This window comes from Oncorhynchus nerka, linkage group LG7 (genome assembly GCF_034236695.1).
Source record: "Oncorhynchus nerka isolate Pitt River linkage group LG7, Oner_Uvic_2.0, whole genome shotgun sequence".
Taxonomy (NCBI): domain Eukaryota; kingdom Metazoa; phylum Chordata; class Actinopteri; order Salmoniformes; family Salmonidae; genus Oncorhynchus; species Oncorhynchus nerka.
The window spans coordinates 87,509,312-87,537,299 of NC_088402.1; the positions used below are offsets into that span (position 1 = coordinate 87,509,312).

Sequence of the window (27,988 nt, forward strand, 5' to 3'; positions counted from 1 at the left end):
CCGAGGACCAGATCAAAGAGAATAACTACTCACACGTCAAAGCGTAGATTCTGCTTCTCCTCAAAGAAGTAGTCCAGGATGTACTTCCTAACAAAGTCTGGGTTTAGAGTGTTGTCAATCACCTCCGTTCTCCCAAACTAGAAGAGGACAGATAGAGAGGGAAGGGGGAAAGAGAGATATGGAGAGAGAGAGAGTTGTTACAAAAATAATCATCATATTTTATGCAGTTTGTAAGAAAGCAGCCCAACGTTTTATTCCTCTCTCTCTCTCTCTCCTATTCTATCCTCACTTTCCTCTCTCCTCTTTCTTCTCTTCTCTCTCTCCTCACTTCCTCTCTCCTCTCCTCTGCTATCTCCCCTCTCTCTCCTCACTTTCCTCTCTCCTCTTTCTTCTCTTCTCTCAATTCAATTCAATTCAAGGGCTTTATTGGCATGGGAAACATGTGTTAACATTGCCAAAGCAAGTGAGGTAGATAATATATAAAGTGAAATAAACAATAAAAATTAACAGTAAACATTACACATAGAGAAGTTTCAAAACAATAAAGACATTACAAATGTCATATTATATATATACAGTGTTTTAACAATGTACAAATGGTAAAGGACACAAGATAAAATAAATAAGCATAAATATGGGTTGTATTTACAATGGTGTGTGTTCTTCACTGGTTGCCCTTTTCTCGTGGCAACAGGTCACAAATATTGCTGCTGTGATGGCACACTGTGGAATTTCACCCAGTAGATATGGGAGTTTATCAAAATTGGATTTGTTTTCGAATTCTTTGTGGATCTGTGTAATCTGAGGGAAATATGTCTCTCTAATATGGTCATACATTGGGCAGGAGGTTAGGAAGTGCAGCTCAGTTTCCACCTCATTTTGTGGGCAGTGAGCACATAGCCTGTCTTCTCTTGAGAGCCATGTCTGCCTACGGCGGCCTTTCTCAATAGCAAGGCTATGCTCACAGAGTCTGTACATAGTCAAAGCTTTCCTTAATTTTGGGTCAGTCACAGTGGTCAGGTATTCTGCCGCTGTGTACTCTCTGTGTAGGGCCAAATAGCATTCTAGTTTGCTCTGTTTTTTTGTTAATTCTTTCCAATGTGTCAGGTAATTATCTTTTTGTTTTCTCATGATTTGGTTGGGTCTAATTGTGCTGCTGTCCTGGGGCTCTGTAGGGTGTGTTTGTGTTTGTGAACAGAGCCCTAGGACCAGCTTGCTTAGGCGACTCTTCTCCAGGTTCATCTCTCTGTAGGTGATGGCTTTGTTGTGGAAGGTTTGGGAATCGCTTCCTTCTAAGTGGTTATAGAATTTAACGGCTCTTTTCTGGATTTTGATAATTAGTGGGTATCGGCCGACTTCTGCTCTGCATGCATTATTTGGTGTTCTACATTGTACACGGAGGATATTTTTGCAGAATTCTGCGTGCAGAGTCTCAATTTGGTGTTTGTCCCATTTTGTGAAGTCTTGGTTGGTGAGCGGACCCCAGACCTCACAACCATAAAGGGCAATGGGCTCTATGACTGATTCAAGTATTTTTAGCCAAATCCTAATTGGTATGTTGAAGTTTATGTTCCTTTTGATGGCATAGAATGCCCTTCTTGCCTTGTCTCTCAGATCGTTCACAGCTTTGTGGAAGTTACCTGTGGCGCTGATGTTTAGGCCAAGGTATGTATAGTTTTTTGTGTGCTCTAGGGCAACAGTGTCTAGATGGAATTTGTATTTGTGGTCCTGGCAACTGGACCTTTTTTGGAACACTATTATTTTGGTCTTACTGAGATTTACTGTCAGGGCCCAGGTCTGACAGAATCTGTGCATAAGATCTAGGTGCTGCTGTAGACAGAAGCATCAGATCATCAGCAAACAGCAGGCATTTGACTTCGGATTCTAGTAGGGTGAGGCCGGGTGCTGCAGACTTTTCTAGTGCCCGCGCCAATTCGTTGATATATATGTTGAAGAGGGTGGGGCTTAAGCTGCATCCCTGTCTCACCCCACGACCCTGTGTGAAGAAATGTGTGTGTTTTTTGCCAATTTTAACCGCAGACTTGTTGTTTGTGTACATGGATTTTATAATGTCGTATGTTTTACCCCCAACACCACTTTCCATCAGTTTGTATAGCAGACCCTCGTGCCAATTTGAGTCGAAGGCTTTTTTGAAATCAACAAAGCATGAGAAGACTTTGCCTTTGTTTTGGTTTGTTTGGTTGTCAATTAGGGTGTGCAGGGTGAATACATGGTCTGTTGTACGGTAATTTGGTAAAAAGCCAATTTGACATTTGCTCAGTACATTGCTTTCATTGAGGAAATGTACGAGTCTGCTGTTAATGATAATGCAGAGGATTTTCCCAAGGTTACTGTTGACGCATATTCCACGGTAGTTATTGGGGTCAAATTTGTCTCCACTTTTGTGGATTGGGCTGATCAGTCCTTGGTTCCAAATATTGGGGAAGATGCCAGAGCTAAGGATGATGTTAAATAGTTTTAGTATAGCCAATTGGAATTTGTTGTCTGTATATTTGATCATTTCATTGAGGATACCATCAACACCACAGGCCTTTTTGGGTTGGAGGGTTTTTATTTTGTCCTGTAACTCATTCAATGTAATTGGAGAATCCAGTGGGTTCTGGTAGTCTTTAATAGTTGATTCTCTCTCTCCTCTCCTCTGCTATCTCCCCTCTCTCTCCTCACTTTCCTCTCCTCTTTCTTCTCTTCTCTCTCTCCTCTCCTCTGCTATCTCCCCTCTCTCTCCTCACATTCCTCTCTCCTCTTTCTTCTCTTCTCTCTCTCCTCTGCTATCTCCCCTCTCTCTCATCTCCTCTCTCCTCCTTCTCCTCTCTCTCATCTTCTCCTCTCCTCTCTCTCATCTGCTGTCTCCTAACCTCTCTCTCCTCTATCCTCTCCTCTCCTCTCTCTCATCTTCTTCCCTCCTCTCTCCACCCCTCTCATCTGCTCTCTCCTCTCCTCTCCTCTCTTGTAGAGACCCAGCAGCAGATAAACACAGTATTTGATTAGTGGAGGTCAATAATCAGTGTTGTAATGGCTGACTGGATGATACTACTACGGCTTCTCTGTCTTTGTTTGTTTAGTTGGATCCCCATTTAGCTTTTGTAGAAGCAGCAGCTACTCTTCCTGGGGTCCACAAAAACACGACAAGTAACAAAACACTGATACACAAGGTTTAAAGTACAACGATATAAAAACTAAACAATGGCTGGTTGCTCGAAGCTCTTAGCTCATCTGTCTTGTGAAGTGCAACAGGAAACTATCCTCATTTAATTTAATTACAGCCATATAATTAATTCTCTCTCTCTCTCTCTCTCTCTCTCTCTCTCGCTCTCTCGCTCCCTCTCTCTCTCTCTCTCTCTCTCTCTCTCTCTCTCTCTCTCTCTCTCTCGCTCTCTCGCTCCCTCTCCTTCTCTCTCTCCCCTCTATTTCTGTCTCCTTCTCTCTGTATCTCTCTCCCTCTTGCTCCCTATCTCCCCTCCATTTCTGTCTCCTTCTCTCTGTATCTCTCTCCCTCTTGCTCCCTATCTCCCCTCTATTTCTGTCTCCTTCTCTCTGTATCTCTCTCCCTCTTGCTCCCTATCTCCCCTCTATTTCTGTCTCCTTCTCACTGTCTCTCTCTTTTTTCCTCTTTATCACACAGAGAGGAAACTCTATTTCCTCACAGTGTGAGAACTGTTGGTGTCGTTACGCAACAGAAACACTTGCCTGTATGTACAAAGTCGCTGTGTTTACTTGAATTTCATTGTCATTTATTTAACCAGGATAGTCCCCTCAGTAACAATTGGCCAATGTTTTCCAGTGAGTCCTGGGTAAAGCCTTTCAACTGAACAGAGAAACTAAAGCAAATTAAATAAAGCTTTGAAATCTCCTCCTCTCCTCTCCTCCTCTCCTCTCCTCTCTCCTCTCCTCTCCTCTCTCTCCTCTCTCTCTCTCTCTCTCTCTCTTTCGCTCTCTCCTCCCTCTCCTTCTTGCTGTCTCCTTCTCTCTGTATCTCTCTCCTTCTTGCTCCCTATATCCCCTCTATTTCTGTATCCTTCTCTCTGTATCTCTCTCCCTCTTGCTCCCTATCTCCCCTCCATTTCTGTCTCCTTCTCTCTGTATCTCTCTCCCTCTTGCTCCCTATCTCCCCTCTATTTCTGTCTCCTTCTCACTGTCTCTCTCTTTTTTCCTCTTTATCACACAGAGAGGAAACTCTATTTCCTCACAGTGTGAGAACTGTTGGTGTCGTTACGCAACAGAAACACTTGCCTGTATGTACAAAGTCGCTGTGTTTACTTGAATTTCATTGTCATTTATTTAACCAGGATAGTCCCCTCAGTAACAATTGGCCAATGTTTTCCAGTGAGTCCTGGGTAAAGCCTTTCAACTGAACAGAGAAACTAAAGCAAATTAAATAAAGCATTTGAACTCTCCTCTCCTCTCCTCTCCTCTCCTCTCTCTCTCTCTCTCTCTCTCTCTCTCTCTCTCTCTCTCTCTCGCTCTCTCGCTCCCTCTCCTTCTCTCTCTCCCCTCTATTTCTGTCTCCTTCTCTCTGTATCTCTCTCCTTCTTGCTCCCTATCTCCCCTCCCTCCTTCTCTCTGTATCTCTCTCCCTCTTGCTCCCTATCTCCCTCCATTTCTGTCTCCTTCTCTCTGTATCTCTCTCCCTCTTGCTCCCTATCTCCCCTCTATTTCTGTCTCCTTCTCATTGTCTCTCTCTTTTTTCCTCTTTATCACACAGAGAGGAAACTCTATTTCCTCACAGTGTGAGAACTGTTGGTGTCGTTATGCAACAGAAACACTTGCCTCTCTCTCCTCTCCTCTCCTCTCCTCTCTCTCTCCTCCACTCTCATCTCGTCTCTGTGAACTTAAGTGAAGTAAAGCATGTGAACTAAAGTGTGTGAACTAAAGCGTGTGAACTAAAGTGTGGCACCGATAGAGATGGCAGCTTCGCTTCTAGTCCTTCATTTTTTATGTATTATTTCTTACAGTATTAGCCCAGAAAACAGCCGGGAAGAACTATTGGATATCAGAGAGAGAGATGTCAACTTACCAGCACAACCAGCACTATGACCAGGAATACGACTTTCCCAAAGTGGATCCTTTGTCTGCACCTCCCAGGGCATTTGAACTGATTCCAGAGGCCGACCCAAAACAACGGCGTCGGAGGAGAGGGTGCCGGAGCGGTCTTCTAGTGAGGCTACGGATGCGCGCACACCACCCACCGCTTCCGAGGATACTACTCGCTAATGTCAATTCCCTAGCTAACAAAGTCGACGATATCAGGGCAAGAGATGCTTTCCAAAGAGATATCCGGAATTGTAACATACTCTGTTTCAAGGAAACATGGAAAGCTGGGGACATGCCGTCGGAGTCAGTACAGCCAACGGGATTTTCAGAGCAACGGGAATAAACATCCCTCCGGTAAGAAGAAGAGCGGGGGTTTATGTTTCATGATTAACGACTCATTGTAATTGTAACAACACACAGGAACTCAAGTCCTTTTGTTCACCTGACCTAGAATTCCTCAAAATCAAATGCCGACTGTATTATCTCCCAAGAGAACTCTCCTCGGTTATCGTCACAGCTGTGTATATCCCCCCGCAAGCGGATACCAAAATGGCCGTCAAGGAACTTCACTGGACTTTATGCAACAACCATATATCCTGAGACTGCATTTAATGTAGCTGGGGATTTTAACAAAGCTAATCTGAGAACAAGGCTACCTAAATTCTATCAGCAGATCGATTGCAGTACACGAGCGAGTAACATGCTCGACCATTACTACTCTAACTTCCGCGATGCATACAAGGCCCTCCCCCACCCTCCTTTTGGCAAATCTGACCATGACTCCATCTTGTTGCTCCCCGCCTATAGGCAGAAACTAAAACAGGAAGCACCCATGCTTAGGTATATCCTATGCTGGCCTGACCAATTGGATTCCACGCTTCAAGATTGCTTCGATCACATGGACTGGGATATGTTTCCGGTAGCCTCAGAGAACATCATTGACGTATATGCTGTCTCGGTGAGCGAGTTCATAAGAAATTGTATGGGAGATGTTGTGCCCACTGTTACTATTAAAACATTCCCTAACCAGAAACCTTGGATTGATGGCAGCATTCGCGCAAAACTGAAAGCACGTACCACCGCATTTAATCCGGGCAAGGCAACTGGGAATACGGCCGAATACAAACAGTGTAGTTATTCCTTCCGTAAGGCAATCAAACAAGCAAAGCATCAGTATAGAGACAAAGTGGAGTTGCAGTTCAATGGCTCAAACACGAGACGTATGTGGCAGGGTTTACAGTCAATCACGGATTACAAAGAGAAAACCAGCCCCGTCCCGGACATCGACGTCTTGCTTCCAGACAAATTAAACAACTTCTTTGTGCACTTTGAGGACAATACAGTGCCACCGACACGGCCCGCTACTAATGACATGTTATCCCTCGCAAGGCTGACGATGCAATCGCCATCACACTGCACTATCCCATCTGGACAAGAGGAATACCTATGTAAGAATGCTTTTCATTGACTACAGCTCAGCATTCAACACCATAGTACCCTCCAAACTCATCATTAAGCTTGAGTCCCTGGGTCTTGACCCCGCCCTGTGCAACTGGGTCCCAAACTTCCAGACAGGCCGCCCCAGGTGGTGAAGGTAGGAACAACATCTCCACTCCGCTGATCCTCAACCCTGGGGCCCCACAAGGGTGTGTTCTAAGCCCCCTGTTGTACTCCCTGTTCACCCACGACTGCGTGGCCATGCACGCCTCCGACTCAATCATCAGACGACACAAGAGTGGTAGGCTTGATTACCAACAATGACGAGACGGCCTACAGGGAGGAGATGATGGCCCTCGAAGTGTGGTGTCAGGAAAATAAATCAAATCAAAGTGTATTTGTCACTTGCGCCGAATACAACAGGTGTAGACCTTACAGTGAAATGCTTAATACAGGCTCTAACCAATAGTGCAAAAAAGGTATTAGGTGAACAATAGGTAGGTAAAGAAATAAAACTACAGTAAAAAGACAGGCTATGTACAGTAGCGAGGCTATATACAGTAGCGAGGCTATAAAAGTAGCGAGGCTACATACAGACACCGGTTAGTCAGGCTGATTGAGGTAGTCAGGCTGATAACCTCTCACTCAATGTCAGCAAAATAAAAGAGATGATCGTGGACATCAGAAAACAGCAAAGGGAGCACCCCCGTATCCACATCGACGGGACAGCAGGGGAGAAGGTAGAAAATTAAGTTCCTCGGTGTACATATCACCGACAAACTGAAATGGTCCACGCACACAGACAATCGCGAGCATCCTGTCGGGCTGTATCACCGCCTGGTACGGCAACTGCACTGTCCACAAGCGCAGGGCTCTCCAGAGGGTGGTGCGGTCTGCACAACGCATCACCGGGACCAAACTACCTGCCCTCCAGGACACCTATAACAACCGATGTCACGGGAAGGCCAAAAAGTTCATCAAGGACAACAACCAACCGAGACACTGCCCGTTCACCCCACTTCCATCCAGAAGGCGAGGTCAGTACAAGTACATCAAAGCTGGGACAGATTGAAAATCAGCATCTATCTCAAGGCCATCAGATTGTTAAACAGCCACCACCAGCACAGAGAGGCATGTGCCTACCTACAGACTTGATATCATTGGCCACTTTAATAAATGGATCACTAGTCACTTTAATAATGTCACTTTAAGAATGTTTACATATCTCACATTACACATCTCATATGTATATACTGTATCCTATTGTCACGCCCTGGCCATAGAGAGGTTTTTATTCTCTATTTTGGTTAGGCCAAGGTGTGACGTGGGTGGGCATTCTAGTTTCTTTATTTCTATGTTTTCTATTTCTTTGCGTTTGGCCGGGTGTGGTTCTCAATCAGAGGCAGCTGTCTATCGTTGTCTCTGATTGGGAATCACACTTAGGCAGCCTTTTTTTCCTTTCGCATTTGTGAGTAGTTATCTTTGTTCGTGGACCAAGTTAAGCTTCACGGTCGTGTCCTTGTTTTGTTGGCGACATTCATTTCAAATAAAAGGAAAATGTTCGCTCATCACGCTGCGCTTTGGTCCATTTCCAGGAAGAGGATTGTCACACCTATACTGTCTATTCTATCTAATGTTCGCTCATCACGCTGCGCTTTGGTCCATTTCCAGGAAGAGGATCGTCACACCTATACTGTCTATTCTATCTAATGTTCGCTCATCACGCTGCGCTTTGGTCCATTTCCAGGAAGAGGATCGTCACACCTATACTATCTATTGCATCTTAGCCGCTCTGTCACTTCTCATCCATATACTTATATATTCTCATCCCATTTCCTATACTCAATTGTGTGAATTAGGTTTTGTTGTGGAATTGGTTAGATACTAGGTTTTGTTGTGGAATTGGTTAGATACTAGGTTTTGTTGTGGAATTGTTAGATATTACCTGTTAGATACTGCTGCACTGTCAGATCTAGAAGCATAAACACTTCACTACACTGGCAATAACATCTGCTAACCATGTGTATGTGACCAATAACATCTGCTAACCATGTGTATGTAACCAATAACATCTGCTAACCATGTGTATGTGACCAATAACATCTGCTAACCATGTGTATGTGACCAATAACATCTGCTAACCATGTGACCAATAACATCTGCTAACCATGTGTATGTGACCAATAACATCTGCTAACCATGTGTATGTGACCAATAACATCTGCTAACCATGTGTATGTGACCAATAACATCTGCTAACCATGTGTATGTGACCAATAACATCTGCTAACCATGTGTATGTAACCAATAACATCTGCTAACCATGTGTATGTGACCAATAACATCTGCTAACCATGTGTATGTGACCAATAACATCTGCTAACCATGTGACCAATAACATCTGCTAACCATGTGTATGTGACCAATAACATCTGCTAACCATGTGTATGTGACCAATAACATCTGCTAAACATGTGTATGTGACCAATAACATCTGCTAACCATGTGTATGTGACCAATAACATCTGCTAACCATGTGACCAATAACATCTGCTAACCATGTGTATGTGACCAATAACATCTGCTAACCATGTGTATGTGACCAATAACATCTGCTAACCATGTGTATGTGACCAATAACATCTGCTAACCATGTGTATGTGACCAATAACATCTGCTAACCATGTGTATGTGACCAATAACATCTGCTAAACATGTGTATGTGACCAATAACATCTGCTAACCATGTGTATGTGACCAATAACATCTGCTAACCATGTGTATGTGACCAATAACATCTGCTAACCGTGTGTATGTGACCAATAACATCTGCTAACCGTGTGTATGTGACCAATAACATCTGCTAACCTTGTGTATGTGACCAATAACATCTGCTAACCATGTGTATGTGACCAATAACATCTGCTAACCATGTGTATGTGACCAATAACATCTGCTAACCATGTGTATGTGACCAATAACATCTGCTAACCATGTGTATGTGACCAATAACATCTGCTAACCATGTGTATGTGACCAATAACATCTGAACATCTGCTAACCATGTGTATGTGACCAATAACATCTGCTAACCATGTGTATGTGACCAATAACATCTGCTAACCATGTGTATGTGACCAATAACATCTGCTAACCATGTGTATGTGACCAATAACATCTGCTAACCATGTGTATGTGACCAATAACATCTGCTAACCATGTGTATGTGACCAATAACATCTGCTAACCATGTGTATGTGACCAATAACATCTGCTAACCATGTGTATGTGACCAATAACATCTGCTAACCATGTGTATGTGACCAATAACATCTGCTAACCATGTGACTAATAACATCTGCTAACCATGTGTATGTGACCAATAACATCTGCTAACCATGTGTATGTAACCAATAACATCTGCTAACCATGTGTATGTGACCAATAACATCTGCTAACCATCTGACTAATAACATCTGTAACCATGTGTATGTAACCAATAACATCTGCTAACCATGTGTATGTGACCAATAACATCTGCTAACATCTGTATGTGACCAATAACATCTGCTAACCATGTGTATGTAACCAATAACATCTGCTAACCATGTGTATGTAACCAATAACATCTGCTAACCATGTGTATGTGACCAATAACATCTGCTAACCATGTGACAAATAACATCTGCTAACCATGTGTATGTGACCAATAACATCTGCTAACCATGTGTATGTGACCAATAACATCTGCTAACCATGTGACCAATAACATCAGCTAACCATTTGTATGTGACCAATAACATCTGCTAACATCCAATAACATCTGCTAACCATGTGTATGTGACCAATAACATCTGCTAACCATGTGTATGTGACCAATAACATCTGAACATCCAATAACATCTGCTAACCATGTGTATGTGACCAATAACATCTGCTAACCATGTGTATGTGACCAATAACATCTGCTAACCATGTGTATGTGACCAATAACATCTGAACATCTGCTAACCATGTGTATGTGACCAATAACATCTGCTAACCATGTGTATGTGACCAATAACATCTGCTAACCATGTGTATGTGACCAATAACATCTGCTAACCATGTGTATGTGACCAATAACATCTGCTAACCATGTGTATGTGACCAATAACATCTGAACATGTGACCAATAACATCTGCTAACCATGTGTATGTAACCAATAACATCTGCTAACCATGTGTATGTGACCAATAACATCTGCTAACCATGTGTTTGTGAACAATAACATCTGCTAACCATGTGTATGTAACCAATAACATCTGCTAACCATGTGTATGTAACCAATAACATCTGCTAACCATGTGTATGTGACCAATAACATCTGCTAACCATGTGACCAATAACATCTGCTAACCATGTGTATGTGACCAATAACATCTGCTAACCATGTGTATGTGACCAATAACATCTGCTAACCATGTGACCAATAACATCAGCTAACCATGTGTATGTGACCAATAACATCTGCTAACCATGTGACCAATAACATCTGCTGACCAATAACATCTGCTAACCATGTGTATGTGACCAATAACATCTGCTAACCATGTGACCAATAACATCTGCTAACCATGTGACCAATAACATCTGCTAACCATGTGTATGTGACCAATAACATCTGCTAACCATGTGACCAATAGCATCTGCTAACCATGTGTATGTGACCAATAACATCTGCTAACCATGTGACCAATAACATCTGCTAACCATGTGTATGTGACCAATAACATCTGCTAACCATGTGTATGTGACCAATAACATCTGCTAACCATGTGTTTGTGACCAATAACATCTGCTAACCATGTGTATGTAACCAATAACATCTGCTAACCATGTGTATGTAACCAATAACATCTGCTAACCATGTGTATGTGACCAATAACATCTGCTAACCATGTGACCAATAACATCTGCTAACCATGTGTATGTGACCAATAACATCTGCTAACCATGTGTATGTGACCAATAACATCTGCTAACCATGTGTTTGTGACCAATAACATCTGCTAACCATGTGTATGTAACCAATAACATCTGCTAACCATGTGTATGTAACCAATAACATCTGCTAACCATGTGTATGTGACCAATAACATCTGCTAACCATGTGACCAATAACATCTGCTAACCATGTGTATGTGACCAATAACATCTGCTAACCATGTGTATGTGACCAATAACATCTGCTAACCATGTGACCAATAACATCAGCTAACCATGTGTATGTGACCAATAACATCTGCTAACCATGTGACCAATAACATCTGCTAACCATGTGACCAATAACATCTGCTAACCATGTGTATGTGACCAATAGCATCTGCTAACCATGTGACCAATAACATCTGCTAACCATGTGTATGTGACCAATAACATCTGCTAACCATGTGACCAATAGCATCTGCTAACCATGTGTATGTGACCAATAACATGTTATTTGATTTGATATGAACTAAAGCGTGAGACGATGAGGTGCTATAACTGTAATAGTGAGGAGGTGCTCAAACTACTGTCTGGTGTGTGTGTGTGTGTGTGTGTGCGTGTGTGCGTGCGTGCGCGTGTGCGTGTGTGTGTGCGTGTGCGTGATGTTGTGAGGATGCTTGGGATGATGGTGTTGTGCTGACAAGCAGGCATACACAGACACACACACACACACACACACATGCACGGACACACACAACACACACACCTCTGTGCTGCGGTTAGTTTGTTCCCTCAGCTAATTGTGTCTATTATGAATAATGCATGTTGAGAGGCCTAGCTGAGTCTTTGAGATGAACATGAATTAATGATGGGCCAGTAGAAAGTGTTGCTTACCATAAACTGACAGAGAGAATGAATCATTACAGAGTCAGGTCTTAATGAGCAGTCTTAATGATGCAGTACTTCAGTCTGTTACACTAGACAGTACTGCAGTCTGTTACACTAGACAGTACTTCAGTCTGTTACACTAGACAGTACTGCAGTCTGTTACACTAGACAGTACTTCAGTCTGTTACACTAGACAGTACTGCAGTCTGTTACACTAGACAGTACTGCAGTCTGTTACACTAGACAGTACTTCAGTCTGCTACACTACACAGTACTGCAGTCTGTTACACTACGCAGTACTGCTGTCTGTTACACTACGCAGTACTGCTGTCTGTTACACTACACAGTACTGCAGTCTGTTACACTACACAGTACTGCAGTCTGTTACACTAGACAGTACTGCTGACGGTTATACTACACAGTACTGCAGTCTGTTACACTAGACAGTACTGCTGACAGTTATACTACACAGTACTGCAGTCTGTTACACTAGACAGTACTTCAGTCTGTTACACTAGACAGTACTTCAGTCTGTTACACTAGACAGTACTGCAGTCTGTTACACTAGACAGTACTTCAGTCTGTTACACTAGACAGTACTGCAGTCTGTTACACTAGACAGTACTGCAGTCTGTTACACTAGACAGTACTTCAGTCTGTTACACTAGACAGTACTGCAGTCTGTTACACTAGACAGTACTTCAGTCTGTTACACTACACAGTACTGCAGTCTGTTACACTAGACAGTACTTCAGTCTGCTACACTACACAGTACTGCAGTCTGTTACACTACGCAGTACTGCTGTCTGTTACACTACACAGTACTGCAGTCTGTTACACTAGACAGTACTGCTGACGGTTATACTACACAGTACTGCAGTCTGTTACACTAGACAGTACTGCAGTCTGTTACACTACACAGTACTGCAGTCTGTTACACTAGACAGTACTGCAGTCTGTTACACTAGACAGTACTGCAGTCTGTTACACTAGACAGTACTGCAGTCTGTTACACTAGACAGTACTGCAGTCTGTTACACTACACAGTACTGCAGTTTGTTATAATAAACAGTACTGCAGTCTGTTACACTACTGCTGACATACTACACAGTACTGCAGTTTGTTATAATAAACAGTACTGCAGTCTGTTATACTACACAGTACTGCTGACGGTTATACTACACAGTACTGCAGTTTGTTATAATAAACAGTACTGCAGTCTGTTACACTAGACAGTACTGCAGTCTGTTACACTAGACAGTACTGCAGTCTGTTACACTAGACAGTACTTCAGTCTGTTACACTAGACAGTACTGCAGTCTGTTACACTAGACAGTACTGCAGTCTGTTACACTACACAGTACTGCAGTTTGTTATAATAAACAGTACTGCAGTCTGTTATACTACACAGTACTGCTGACGGTTATACTACACAGTACTGCAGTTTGTTATAATAAACAGTACTGCAGTCTGTTATACTAGACAGTACTGCAGTCTGTTACACTAGACAGTACTTCAGTCTGTTACACTACACAGTACTGCAGTCTGTTACACTACACAGTACTTCAATCTGTTATACTACACAGTACTGCAGTCTGTTACACTAGACAGTACTGCAGTCTGTTACACTACACAGTACTGCAGTCTGTTACACTACACAGTACTGCAGTCTGTTACACTACACAGTACTGCAGTCTGTTACACTACACAGTACTGCAGTTAGGGCTGTGGCGGTCATGAGGTTTTGTCAGCCGGTTATTGTCATGCAAAAGACTGTGGGTCTCACGGTAATTGACGGTTCATTAACATAAACACCTTTAGCCTCTCCAGGCCTCCTCATTGGCTCAAGCCTCTGATGGAACATCTACATTTAAAAAGGTCTCATAAATCAATATAAACCATCACAATAAATCCGTTATTTATTTTAGGCAGGTCTAAAGCAACATGATATGAATATTTTTTTATTCCGGAGAACAGAATATGAGTTGGCCTACTGTGTGTTATCTGTCTATGCCCCATGATATAGGCTGTAGACTTGTTCAATTAGAACACTAGATATGCTTATTAGTTTCATTATTTTAGAATAAAGAAGAATATAATTGAACTTAGCTTAATAAAATGGAAAGGATATATTTTTTCCCATTCCGGAGTGATTGTGCATATGAAGTGGCTACGTTGAGCATTAAAGTGATCATTTGAAACAGGTCTTATAAGATAGATTTAGAGTTATTTGGCAATTTTAGTTGTGAATGATACAAACCTTAGAATGTCTTAGAAATGAACACATATATGGGCTGCAAGATGCGACTACAGGCAGTTAATGAATTGAGAAAGTCAAAAAAAAAAAGAAAAAGCTTGTGCTCTGTTCCTTTCCTCAGGCTGCACAGCTGTTCTCTCATCAAGTGATCATCATTTTCACCCATCAGACTATTCTCAATGTAATCTGGTCTTCACTAATGAGTTAATATTAGTTTGGATTTAGACTGGCCCGTTATCAAATGGGAGGGAACAGGGGCAGGGGGAAGAAGAAAAAGTCATCTTTGTTCTCCAATAGTGAATGGAGGCCGTGCTCTTTCCCGCTCGGTCTGTTTTTCAGTTGATGCCTGCTAGCCTACTTTGGTTTCATAGCTGTGTTTAATATGAGCAGCTGAGAAATACATAGAAGAACATTGACTTCACACCACACATAATGTGTTTTATGTTGGAGTATAGGCTAGACCCGTTAGTATAGACCCGTGACGTACCAGAGACATCTTAAATCAGTTTTGTTTAATCATTTTCTGGCATACGTAATATATGGTAAGATATATTTTGCATAATGGAACAATCGTAATTTTAATTCAGTCATTTTTGGGGTGGGGGGTGGGGGGACGGGGGGGCGGGGTGGTGGGGTCTTATAATCCTATGCATGAGTTCTAATATGCGTACGGATGTGTTTTGAATTAATCATCACCATTTCCTGTTGTTAGGCTTTGAAACAACATCCACAACGATGTTTTATCACTCAGTTTCAACCTGTTGTTGAACTTCTTTCTTCAAATGGATCATCACAGTGAGGTGAGTTTTTTTTAAATACTGTTTTAATGATGTGTGTTTGATGTGATTTTTCCATTTCATTTGCATTGATGTCAGAGTGGTTAGAGGGACAATAGAGCCCTTGAGTACCAGGCCATTAGGACCTGCTGGAGGGACAATAGAGCCCTGAGTACCAGGCCATTAGGGCCTGCTGGAGGGACAATAGAGCCCACAGAGGTGTGGACTTGAGTCACATGACTTGGACTCGAGTCAGACTCGAGTCACAAATATGATGACTTGCAACTCAACTTTGACTTTAACACCAGTGACTCGTGACTTGAGCGCTATGACTCGACCTGACTTGATACCCTCCCCAACCCTCCCAAAGCCTCCCAAGCCTCCCCAACCCTCCCAAGCCTCCCCACCCTCCCAACCCTCCCAAACCCTCCCAAGCCTCCCCAACCCTCCCAAGCCTCCCAACCCTCCCAAACCCTCCCAAGCCTCCCCAACGCTCCCCAAGCCCAAATATTAAAATTTATGCTATTAAAAAAAAAAGTGTGCAGCGCATCAACTCTTCATTTAACGGATTACAGTTTGAATCGGACAGCAGCCAATCAAATTGCGCCAGCTGAGAAACAGTTGTGCGTGGCAGTGCAGAGGAACGTCGGCGGGTGAATTCAGATGGAGCCCTTGGAAAGATGATACCCAAAATTATTATTTTCGGGATATAAAGACGACGCTGTATCAATAAAAAAACGGATTGCAACTTGCAAAACATGCAGGAAGAAAATGACAGACGGAGGCGCAGCAACTTCCAACTTTGTTCCACATTTGAAGCTGCACAAAGAACGGTAAGTCGTGGTTAATATAGCCGACAGCTATATCATTTATTACTTTACTGGTGTAGCATGTAGGCTAACGTAACGTTAAATCAATGAGCCTCCACACAGACAGTCAGTGCGGGAACGTGAACAGTGCAGTTGGTAGCCTAAATCCTGCCTGATGTTACTGCCGTTCCTAAAACCATTGACATACGTTAGCCTACTGTAACCACAGAGAGAGAGAGAGAGAGAGAGAGAGAGAAAGAGAGAGAGAGAGAGAGAGAGAGAGAGTGTGTTAAGGTTGGGCGATTGTGTACAAGCCTACATCACTCGATTGCGCCCCATAGCGATCCTTGATAGTCAATCACTATTGGGGGGGGGGGGGGGGGTCTTTCTCATGGCTACCCATGTATTTCCATGGAAATATAACATTTATTTGGAAAGTAATAAATATATAGATATTTTTAAAAGCATTCTTGGTTTGGGTAAATGTAATATACTAACTATTACTCTTGTTAAAAATATGAAATGGTACTACATTTGGTAGTACCATTGATTTGGACTTGCCTGACTTGACTTGGGACTTGACTTGGGACTTGAGAGCTTAGACTTGAGACTTACTTGTGACTTGTAAAACAATGACTTGGTCCCACCTCTGTGTAGTATTGCAGTCTGTTATAGGGAAGCTAGCACTGAGATGCAGTGCCTTAGACCGCTATGTCACCTGGGAACCTGAACTAGAATACATTGTGGGGGGGGCCTCAGCTGTCTCCCTTTAAGAATGGAAGACATTGTGAGAGAGATGACTTTACCCCTCTAACCTACAACACATTGTTATTATACAGTGAGTCCAAGGGGTATGAATACTTTCTGAAGGCACTGTACACTGTGGGGAGAGATGTCATTCAGACTCTGCCCCGCTATCCGTAAAGGGGCAATCTGGGATTCCAAAATCAACAAAGCATTCACACCCAGACATTTGTTTTGGTAAACAGTTCAGGGATGGCTCTGCAGAAGGGTGATGTACCAATCACAGATTGTCCCTTTAACTGGAATACATTGTGGGGAGGAGATGCTGGTTAAATCCTCCTCACAGCCTTCTCTGTAAAGCTTAACAACAATATATTATAGAGTGAGAAGTCGGATACAGGGCTCTGACTGACTGTGCACTTCCTTCCCTCTAATCTTAACTAGAATACATTGTGAGGAGGAGATGTGGAGATGTGGGAGAATCCAGTTAGGAACAACAGGAACGTGTAATGTGATTTATCTCAAATTCAGCCTTCTCTCTAACCTTAACTAGAATACATTGTGGAGATAATATGAGATTAATGTGATTTATCTCAAATTCAGCCTACTCTTCAGCCTTCTCTCTAACCTTAACTATAATACATTGTGGAGATAATATGAGATTAATGTGATTTATGTAAAGCATGGACCAATAGACCTGGGAGTCTGAACTACAGGGAACAACCGGGAGTCTGTACCAGGAAAAACACTTATTAAGCCACTAACTACATCAATATATCTGTCAGCTCAGCTGAATGCTATGGAATAGTTAATGGGGTAAATTACATTACAAACATTACAACCCATACATTATATATCAAAGCAATAATTGTGTAGATCCATCTTGGGGATTGTAAAGTAATCTAATCTCAGTACAACATGAGGTGATTGATAGAGCGACATAGCCCAACCTATTGCATAACAACTGGAGAATCCTAAAATGAATCAGAAGAGCCACAGTCTGGCATGAACCCTGAAAGTCAACTTACTGCAATCACAGCTACGTTTTAAAAGAATGCTGCAGGTAGAACTTTCCTTTCATCACAGAACTAACAACAACAAAGTCCACATATTGCACTGCTCATCCTTCAAGGTAATTACTATGCAGGTACTATATGGAGCAGTAGTATGGAGGTACTATATGGAGCAGTAGTATGGAGGTACTATATGGAGCAGTAGTATGGAGGTACTATATGGAGCAGTAGTATGTAGGTACTATATGGAGCAGTAGTATGGAGGTACTATATGGAGCAGTAGTATGGAGGTACTATATGGAGCAGTAGTATGGAGGTACTATATGGAGCAGTAGTATGGAGGTACTATATGGAGCAGTAGTATGGAGGTACTATATGGAGCAGTAGTATGTAGGTACTATATGGAGCAGTACTATATGGAGCAGTAGTATGGAGGTACTATATGGAGCAGTAGTATGGAGGTACTATATGGAGCAGTAGTATGGAGGTACTATATGGAGCAGTAGTATGGAGGTACTATATGGAGCAGTAGTATGGAGGTACTATATGGAGCAGTAGTATGGAGGTACTATATGGAGCAGTAGTATGGAGGTACTATATGGAGCAGTAGTATGGAGGTACTATATGGAGTAGTAGGTACTATATGGAGGTAGGTACTATATGGAGCAGTAGTATGGAGGTACTATATGGAGCAGTAGTATGGAGGTACTATATGGAGCAGTAGTATGGAGGTACTATATGGAGCAGTAGTATGGAGGTACTATATGGAGCAGTAGTATGGAGGTACTATATGGAGCAGTAGTATGGAGGTACTATATGGAGCAGTAGTATGGAGGTACTATATGGAGCAGTAGTATGGAGGTACTATATGGAGCAGTAGTATGGAGGTACTATATGGAGCAGTAGTATGGAGGTACTATATGGAGCAGTAGTATGGAGGTACTATATGGAGCAGTAGTATGTAGGTACTATATGGAGCAGTAGTATGGAGGTACTATATGGAGCAGTAGTATGGAGGTACTATATGGAGCAGTAGTATGGAGGTACTATATGGAGCAGTAGTATGGAGGTACTATATGTACTATATGGAGCAGTAGTATGGAGGTACTATATGGAGCAGTAGGAGGTATGGAGGTATGTAGGTACTATATGGAGCAGTAGTATGGAGGTACTATATGGAGCAGTAGTATGGAGGTACTATATGGAGCAGTAGTATGGAGGTACTATATGGAGCAGTAGTATGGAGGTACTATATGGAGCAGTAGTATGGAGGTACTATATGGAGCAGTAGTATGGAGGTACTATATGGAGCAGTAGTATGGAGGTACTATATGGAGCAGTAGTATGGAGGTACTATATGGAGCAGTAGTATGGAGGTACTATATGGAGCAGTAGTATGGAGGTACTATATGGAGCAGTAGTATGGAGGTACTATATGGAGCAGTAGTATGGAGGTACTATATGACAGGTCTTCCCACAGTAGATATAACAGGGCTTCCTCACAGTAGATATAACAGGTCCTCCCACAGTAGATATAACAGGGCTTCCTCACAGTAGATATGACAGGACCTCCCACAGTAGATATGGCAGGTCCTCCCACAGTAGATATGACAGGTCCTCCCACAGTAGATATGACAGGTCTTCCCTCACAGTAGATATAACAGGTCCTCCCACAGTAGATATGACAGGTCCTCCCTCACAGTAGATATGACAGGTCCTCCCACAGTAGATATGGCAGGACTTCCCTCACAGTAGATATGGCAGGTCTTCCCTCACAGTAGATATGACAGGTTCTCCCACAGTAGATATGACAGGTCCTTCCACAGTAGATATGGCAGGTCTTCCCTCACAGTAGATATAACAGGTCCTCCCACAGTAGATATGACAGGTCCTCCAACAGTAGATATGACAGGTCCTTCCACAGTAGATATGACAGGTCCTCCCACAGTAGATATGACAGGTCCTCCCACAGTAGATATGACAGGTCCTCCCTCACAGTAGATATGACAGGTCCTCCCACAGTAGATATGACAGGTCCTCCCACAGTAGATATGACAGGTCCTCCCACAATAGATATAACAGGGCTTCCTCACAGTAGATATGACAGGTCCTCCCGCAGTAGATATAACAGGGCTTCCTCACAATAGATATAACAGGGCTTCCTCACAGTAGATATGACAGGTCCTCCCACAGTAGATATGACAGGTCATCCCTCACAGTAGATATAACAGGTCCTCCCACAGTAGATATAACAGGTCCTCCCACAGTAGATATGACAGGTCCACCCACAGTAGATATGACAGGTCCTCCCACAGTAGATAGACTGACCCCTCCTGTCTCAGCCTCCAGTATTTATACTGCAGTAGTTTATGTGTCGGGGGGCTAGGGTCAGTTTGTTATATCTGGAGTATTTCTCCTGTCTTATCCGGTGTCCTGTGTGAATTTAAGTGTGCTCTCTCTAATTCTCTCTCTCTCTCTTTCTTTCTCTCTCTCGGAGGACCTGAGCCCTAGGACCATTTCTCAGTACTAATTTCTCAGTACTACCTGGCATGATGACTCCTTGCTGTCCCCAGTCCACCTGGCCATGCTGCTGCTCCAGTTTCAACTGTTCTGCCTGTGATTATTATTATTTGACCATGCTGGTCATTTATGAACATTTGAACATCTTGGCCATGTTCTGTTATAATCTCCAACCCGGCACAGCCAGAAGAGGACTGGCCACCCCTCATAGCCTGGTTCCTCTCTAGGTTTCTTCCTAGGTTTTGGCCTTTCTAGGGAGTTTTTCCTAGCCACCGTGCTACACCTGCATTGCTTGCTGTTTGGGGTTTTAGGCTGGGTTTCTGTAAAGCACTTTGAGATATCAACTGATGTACGAAGGGCTATATAAATACATTTGATTTGATTTGATTTTATATGACAGGGCCTCCCACAGTAGATATGACAGGGCCTCCTCAGAATAGATAGAGGCCAGTTCCCCCCTCCCTTGGAGTAGATAGAGGACAGTTCCCTCCCTCCTTCAGAGTTGATAGAGGACAGTTCTTCCTCCTATAGAGTAGATAGAGGACAGTTCCCCCCCTCCTACAGAGTAAATAGAGGACAGTTCCTCCCTCCTACAAAGTAAATAGAGGACAGTTCCCTCTCCTACAGAGTAAATAGAGGACAGTTCCCCCTCCTACAGAGTAAATAGAGGACAGTTCCCCCCCCTACAGAGTAAATAGAGGACAGTTCCTACCTCCTACAGAGTAAATAGAGGACAGTTCCCCCTCCTACAGAGTAAATAAAGGACAGTTCCCCCTCCTACAGAGTAAATAGAGGACAGTTCCCCCTCCTACAGAGTAAATAGAGGACAGTTCCCCCTCCTACAGAGTAAATAGAGGACAGTTCCCCCTCCTACAGAGTAAATAGAGGACAGTTCCCCCTCCAACAAAGTAAATAGAGGACAGTTCCCCCTCCTACAGAGTAAATAGAGGACAGTTCCCCCTCCTACAGAGTAAATAGAGGACAGTTCCTCCTCCTACGGGGTAAATAGAGGACAGTTCCTCCCTCCTACAAAGTAGAGAGGACAGTTCCTCCCTCCTATAGAGTAGATAGAGGACATTTCTCCCCCTCCTACAGAGTAGATAGAGGCCAGTCCCTCCCTCCTACAGGGTAGATAGAAGACAGTTCCTCCTCTTATAGAGTAGATAGATAGAAAAGTTCATTGTCTGTCTCCAAAAAGTCTCATCTGGCTCCCCTTCTCATGTAGTCTAACCGTTGTCTATTCTAATAAAACAAATAAAAAAGTTCATCCTCCCACAGAGTAGATAGATAGCAGAATCCCTCCTACAGTACTAGGGCTATAAGAGACAGTGGATAGATAGGAAGAGTTCCACCCACAGAAAGAAGAGTACTGTGATTACAGGCGGTCGGTGGCAGGGTGAAACAGAGGAGAGCTCAGACCGTATCTACTAACTCAACACAAGGAGGACAAAAACACATTTGATGAGAGAGGGGCTGACACCAACGCTTAGCTTTATCAACTGTACACAGCTTGACTCTGGCTCACAAAGCCAATCTGCCCTGAGCCAAATAACAGACCCCATATCTCTTTAAAAATAGAGATTTAGCGCCCGCTGCACCCTGAGCTTGTTATCTGTTAGCGGGTGGCATGTAACCTGATAACAACAGAGAGAAGAGAGAGGAACAAAGAGAAGAAGAGAGAGGAACAGAGAGAAGAAGAGAGAGGAACAAGAGAAAAAGAGAGAGGAACAGAGAGAAGAAGAAAGAGGAACAGAGAGAAGAAGAGAGAGGAACAAAGAGAAGAAGAGAGAGGAACAAAGAGAAGAAGAGAGAGAGAAACTTCACAGCCATACACAGTGAGAGGAGGAGAGGGAGAGGAAGCTTCACAGCCATACACAGTGAGAGGAGGAGAGGGAGAGAAAGCTTCACAGCCATACACAGTGAGAGGAGGAGAGGGAGAGGAAGCTTCACAGCCATACACAGTGAGAGGAGGAGAGGGAGAGGAAGTTTCACAGCCATACACAGTGAGAGGAGGAGAGGGACAGGAAGCTTCACAGCCATACACAGTGAGAGGAGGAGAGGGAGAGGAAGCTTCACAGCCATACACAGTGAGAGGAGGAGAGGGAGAGGAAGCTGCACAGCCATACACAGTGAGAGGAGGAGAGGGAGAGGAAGCTTCACAGCCATACACAGTGAGAGGAGGAGAGGGTGAGGAAGCTTCACAGCCATACACAGTGAGAGGAGGAGAGGGAGAGGAAGCTTCACAGCCATACACAGTGAGAGGAGGAGAGGGAGAGGAAGCTTCACAGCCATACACAGTGAGAGGAGGAGAGGGAGAGGAAGCTTCACAGCCATACACAGTGAGAGGAGGAGAGGGAGAGGAAGCTTCACAGCCATACACAGTGAGAGGAGGAGAGGGTGAGGAAGCTTCACAGCCATACACAGTGAGAGGAGGAGAGGGAGAGGAAGCTTCACAGCCATACACAGTGAGAGGAGGAGAGGGAGAGGAAGCTTCACAGCCATACACAGTGAGAGGAAGAGTTTGGGCATTGCTGTAACTTTTTGGATTCTACGTGCCAAATGCACAGCAATTAATTGGTTCCATTGCACCTGGCAGGCAAGCTCTGCTAAAGTAAAACATTTTAACCCCTATTTTTGTGATTTTCAATTGGTAGTTACAGTCTTGTCCCACCTCTGCAACTCCCGTACGGACTCGGGAGAGGCGACGGTCGAGAGCCATCGATCCTCCAAAACGCGACCTTCCCAAGCCGCACTGCTTCTTGACACACTGCTCTCTTCACCCAGAAGCCAGCAACACAACTGGCGTTCGAAAGTCAGAGTACACGCGCCCGGCCCGCCACAAGGAGTCGCTAGAGTGTGATGGGACAAGGAAGTCCCAGCCTGCTAAACCTTCCCCTAACCCAGACGACGCTGGGCCAATTGTGCGCCGCCTCATGGGTCTCCTGGTCGCGGCCGGCTAAGACACAGCCTGGGACAAACCCGGGTCTGTAGTGACTCCTGCCTTAGACAGTTGAGCCACTCGGGAGGCCAACAGCTAAAGTTTTTTTAGAAAGAAAGAGTCATAGTATTTTAACCCAGGGGCACGTTCAGCAGGACACAACGTCTTGGGACGTTCAGATAGAAATATGACATGTAGAACAAACATGCCTCTCCGACATGTAGAATAAGGAATCACATCGGCTCTATTCATGGACTTTCTATCTGCAACGCTCGAGAATGTTTTGCAACTGAGTGTGGCTCAGGTCATATTTTCCGGGTATAGAGGGGTATAGAGTAGTATAGAGCAGAATAGAGCAGTATAGAGCAGTATAGAGCAGTATAGAGCAGAATAGAGCGGTATAGAGGGGTATAGAGTAGTATAGAGCAGAATAGAGCGGTATAGAGCAGAATAGAGCGGTATAGAGGGGTATAGAGTAGTATAGAGCAGAATAGAGCGGTATAGAGCAGAATAGAGCAGAATAGAGCGGTATAGAGCAGAATAGAGCGGTATAGAGCAGAATAGAGCAGAATAGAGCGGTATAGAGCAGTATAGAGCAGAATAGAGCAGTATAGAGCAGTATAGAGCAGAATAGAGCGGTATAGAGCAGAATAGAGCGGTATAGAGCAGAATAGAGCGGTATAGAGCAGAATAGAGCGGTATAGAGCAGAATAGAGCGGTATAGAGCGGTATAGAGCAGAATAGAGCGGTATAGAGCGGTATAGAGCGGTATAGAGCAGTATAGAGCGGTATAGAGCAGAATAGAGCGGTATAGAGCGGTATAGAGCAGTATAGAGCAGAATAGAGCGGTATAGAGCGGTATAGAGCAGAATAGAGCGGTATAGAGCAGAATAAAGCGGTATAGAGCAGAATAGAGCAGAATAGAGCGGTATAGAGCAGAATAGAGCGGTATAGAGCAGTATAACTACCTATAAAGATATCTATCTGAACTCACTGAACTTCGGGCCCCAATGAAGACACTCCGTCCTGGGTTAAGGGTAAAGGCAGGGTCCTGGCAGACCTGGAGATATTCTGACACTGACGCTAATCTTTATCGATATGTGCAGCAATCGCCCTAATGACCAATTGGTCAGAGCAAAAACATGCCTTAAGCCAAGCAATGAATATTCACAAGCCAATCAATAGACAATGATTGTCAGCAGCAACAGCATTCACCTGGAGACAGACAGGGCTGGAACACCACACAGTGCTGCTGCTGAGTCGGAGTATTCCAGAACAATTATAATTAGTGTTCCACAAGCTAGATTCTATATTGTTATGGAGAGGAAAAGAGATGCAGGTTGATTGAGCTACCGATGCTGGGGAGACAGTCATTCTCTCTGTTGACTAGTTTACAGTCTAGACTCATGAGGCTCTAAATTGTTATAGAAAGGAATGGAGAGTGGTTTGATTGAGTCTAGATTGTTGGAGAAAGCAAAATAGAGAGAGAGAGCGAGAGAGAGAGAGAGAGCGAGAGAGAGAGAGAGAGAGAGAGAGAGAGAGAGCAAGAGATTGAGAGAGAGCGAGAGATTGAGAGAGAGAGAGAGAGAGAGAGATACAGAGTGAGAAAGAGAGAGGGAGAGAGAAAGAGAGAGAGTTGTTCTGCTTCTTACCTCTCTCCACTGTTTGGTCTCCACGCCCTGTGTGTACAACACCACCACTGGGTAGGGAAGGAGGGAGGAAGGGAGGTGGGGAGAGAGAGAGAGAGAGAGAGAGAGAGAGAGAGAGAGGGAGGGAGGGATAGGGAGGGAGAGACAGAGAGAGAGAGAGGAAGGGAGGGAGAGACAGAGAGACAGAGGGAGGGAGGGAGGGAGGAGGGAGGGGGAGGGAGGGGGAGGGAGGGAGGGAGGGAGGGAGGGAGGGAGGGAGGGAGGTTAGAAGTACATTTGAATGACCATGACATTTCTTCACTTCATAAAACAAAACAAATGCTTTTTCTATCATCACATCCATCATTAATAATATTCATTATGCACTGCCATGCCCGCTGTCTGCTCAGTATCACATTATCAGATCTAGCAATTAATCTCCCCATGTGAGAGACTACACACTAACAAAGCCTCCAACAGTGCAACAGTGATTGCATAATCAGATATAGGATTTCTAAACAGTAGGTCTCCCTCTTTTATTTCCTCACTTCAAAACGGTGCTAGAGCAGAAGAAGCAGTGCATGCTGGGACAGGGCATGTGACCTGTCAGATATCACCCCAGGGCCTTCTCAGTGCATGCTGGGACAAGGCATGTGACCTGTCAGATATAACCCCAGGTCCTTATCATCTTTAGGGGAATTCTTAATAAGGGGACTGGGGGGGATAGAGTGTGAGGTATTATACCCTGGTCTCATAGAAGGGGACTGGAGGGATTATATCCTGGTCTCATAGAAGGGGGCTGGAGGGATTCTACCCTGGTCTCATAGAAGGGGACTGGAGGGATTCTACCCTGGTCTCATAGAAGGGGACTGGAGGGAATCTACCCTGGTCTCATAGAAGGGGACTGGAGGGAATCTACCCTGGTCTCATAGAAGGGGACTGGAGGGAATCTACCCTGGTCTCATAGAAAGGGACTGGAGGGATTATACCCTGGTCTCATAGAAGGGGACTGGAGGGATTCTACCCTGGTCTCACAGAAGGCCCTGCAATTTGGGATGCATCTAAGGCCTCTATACAAAAACACCCCCTTGAGGCCTCAAACGTAGTTCTCCTCTCCTCTCCTCTCCTCTCCTCTCCTCTCCTCTCCTCTCCTCTCCTCTCCTCTCCTCTCCTCTCCTCTCATCTCATACTGTAGCTGCATTGCATTAAAAGGGAAAGTTCAGGATTTTGGAACTGATGCGCTTGACCTACTTCTCCAGAGTCAGGTGAACTTAAGAATACCATTTGTATGTATCTGAGTCCAATATGAAGGAAGATAGAGGTATTTTCGCGAGCCAATGCTAACTAGCGTTATTGCAATGATTGAACGTCTGGATTGAACGTCTGGAAGTAATCGAGAACACCTATAGACTTCCAGTCACTGTGCTAATGCTACTTAGCAATTGCGCTAATGCTAGTTAGCACCTTCCTTCATACTGGATGAAGATACAGCACGTAAAAATGGGATCCACAAATTAATCTGACTCTGGGGAAGTAGATAAAAGGGCCTCATTGCCAAAATCACAAACTATCGCTTAAAGCTACTGTCTCTTTCTATAACTCTAGCTGTGACGAAGACCTGTCATCATTACTCTGCAAATGAGATGCAGTTCTTGAGGGAACACTTTGAAATAGCAGAGTCAGCTAAATCACAGTTAAACCCAGATCAAGTGAAGGAAAGTATAGGGCAGGGTGTCAAACTCAATTCACGGAGGGCCTAGTGTCTGCAGGGTTCTGGGGTTTTTCCCTTTTAATTAGGCCCTGGACGACCAGGTGTGTGTTCCTTACTAATTAGTGACCTTAATTCGTCAATCAAGTACAAGGGAGGAGCGATAACCCGCCGACACTCGGCCCTCCGTGCAATGAGTTTGACACCTGTGTTGTATTAAAAAACAAAATCTTTATTATTTTACACATACTAGCCGTATAGGCTAAGCCAGTCACTCATCTGTAATTGTAACACAATACAGTAATAACTGTGATAAATGTGACATGATAACTGTGAAGGTAAAGTACTTACATGGATCAGATTTGGAGAATGTGTCTCTGTCTAATAGATTCCTGAAAGAGAAGAAATTAGTCTGATTTAATATTTATGGCTCAGAGAGTGAGGTCATAATAGTTCATAAAGAGGTCATAAGAGTTCTAGAGGAGGTCATAAGAGGTAATAACAGGTCATAAGAGTTCTAGAGGAGGTCATAAGAGGTAATAACAGGTCATAAGAGTTCTAGAGGAGGTCATAAGAGGTAATAACAGGTCATAAGAGTTCTAGAGGAGGTCATAAGAGGTAATAACAGGTCATAAGAGTTCTAGAGGAGGTCATAAGAGGTAATAACAGGTCGCAAGTAAGCTCTTCACCATCAAGATATAGAAGATGTTTGTACTGTGTACTGTTTTGGCCGTGTATGTACTAAAATAAATATATTTATTCCAATAGACTTTTATTTTAACAATAATCCCACTCAACTCAACTCGGGGCGGCAAGGTAGCATCCCCGAGTTCAAATCCCCGAGCTGACAAGGTACAAATCTGTCGTTCTGCCCCTGAACAGGCAGTTAACCCACTGTTCCTAGGCCGTCATTGTAAATAAGAATTTGTTCTTAACTGACTTGCCTGGTTAAATAAAGGAAAAAAAACACATATAACTACGTTTAAGTATAGCCTAGATTACAGTTTCCTTTCTTTAAAACGCAATACACACGGCTTCATCAAAATGTCTCCATATTGTTCCACTATTAACATGGTTCTTTACAATCAGGTGGTACACACTATCCATATCCAGTCGCCTTTATGTTTTCACTGCCAACATACAGTACTATATTGCACAGTAAATCTCCAGCTAGCTCACAGGGACACTGAGGACACTGAGGCAGAGGAGCCAATTGAAAACGTTGTGCACCAATTAGCGGGCAAACAGC

At 43.7% G+C, this 27,988-nt stretch overlaps 1 protein-coding gene across 1 annotated transcript in view; it reads right to left on the reverse strand.

Moving 5' to 3' along the window:
* LOC115124835 (copine-8-like) overlaps window positions 1–27,988 on the reverse strand; it is a 255,346-nt gene that overhangs the window by 192,746 nt on the left and 34,612 nt on the right. The window contains exons 2-4 of the mRNA XM_065020944.1: window positions 27,091–27,131; window positions 25,056–25,102; window positions 34–137 (exon numbers count right to left, since the gene is read on the reverse strand). Of these exons, the coding sequence (XP_064877016.1) occupies window positions 34–137; window positions 25,056–25,102; window positions 27,091–27,131 (192 nt within the window). The remainder of the gene's footprint in view (window positions 1–33; window positions 138–25,055; window positions 25,103–27,090; window positions 27,132–27,988) is intronic.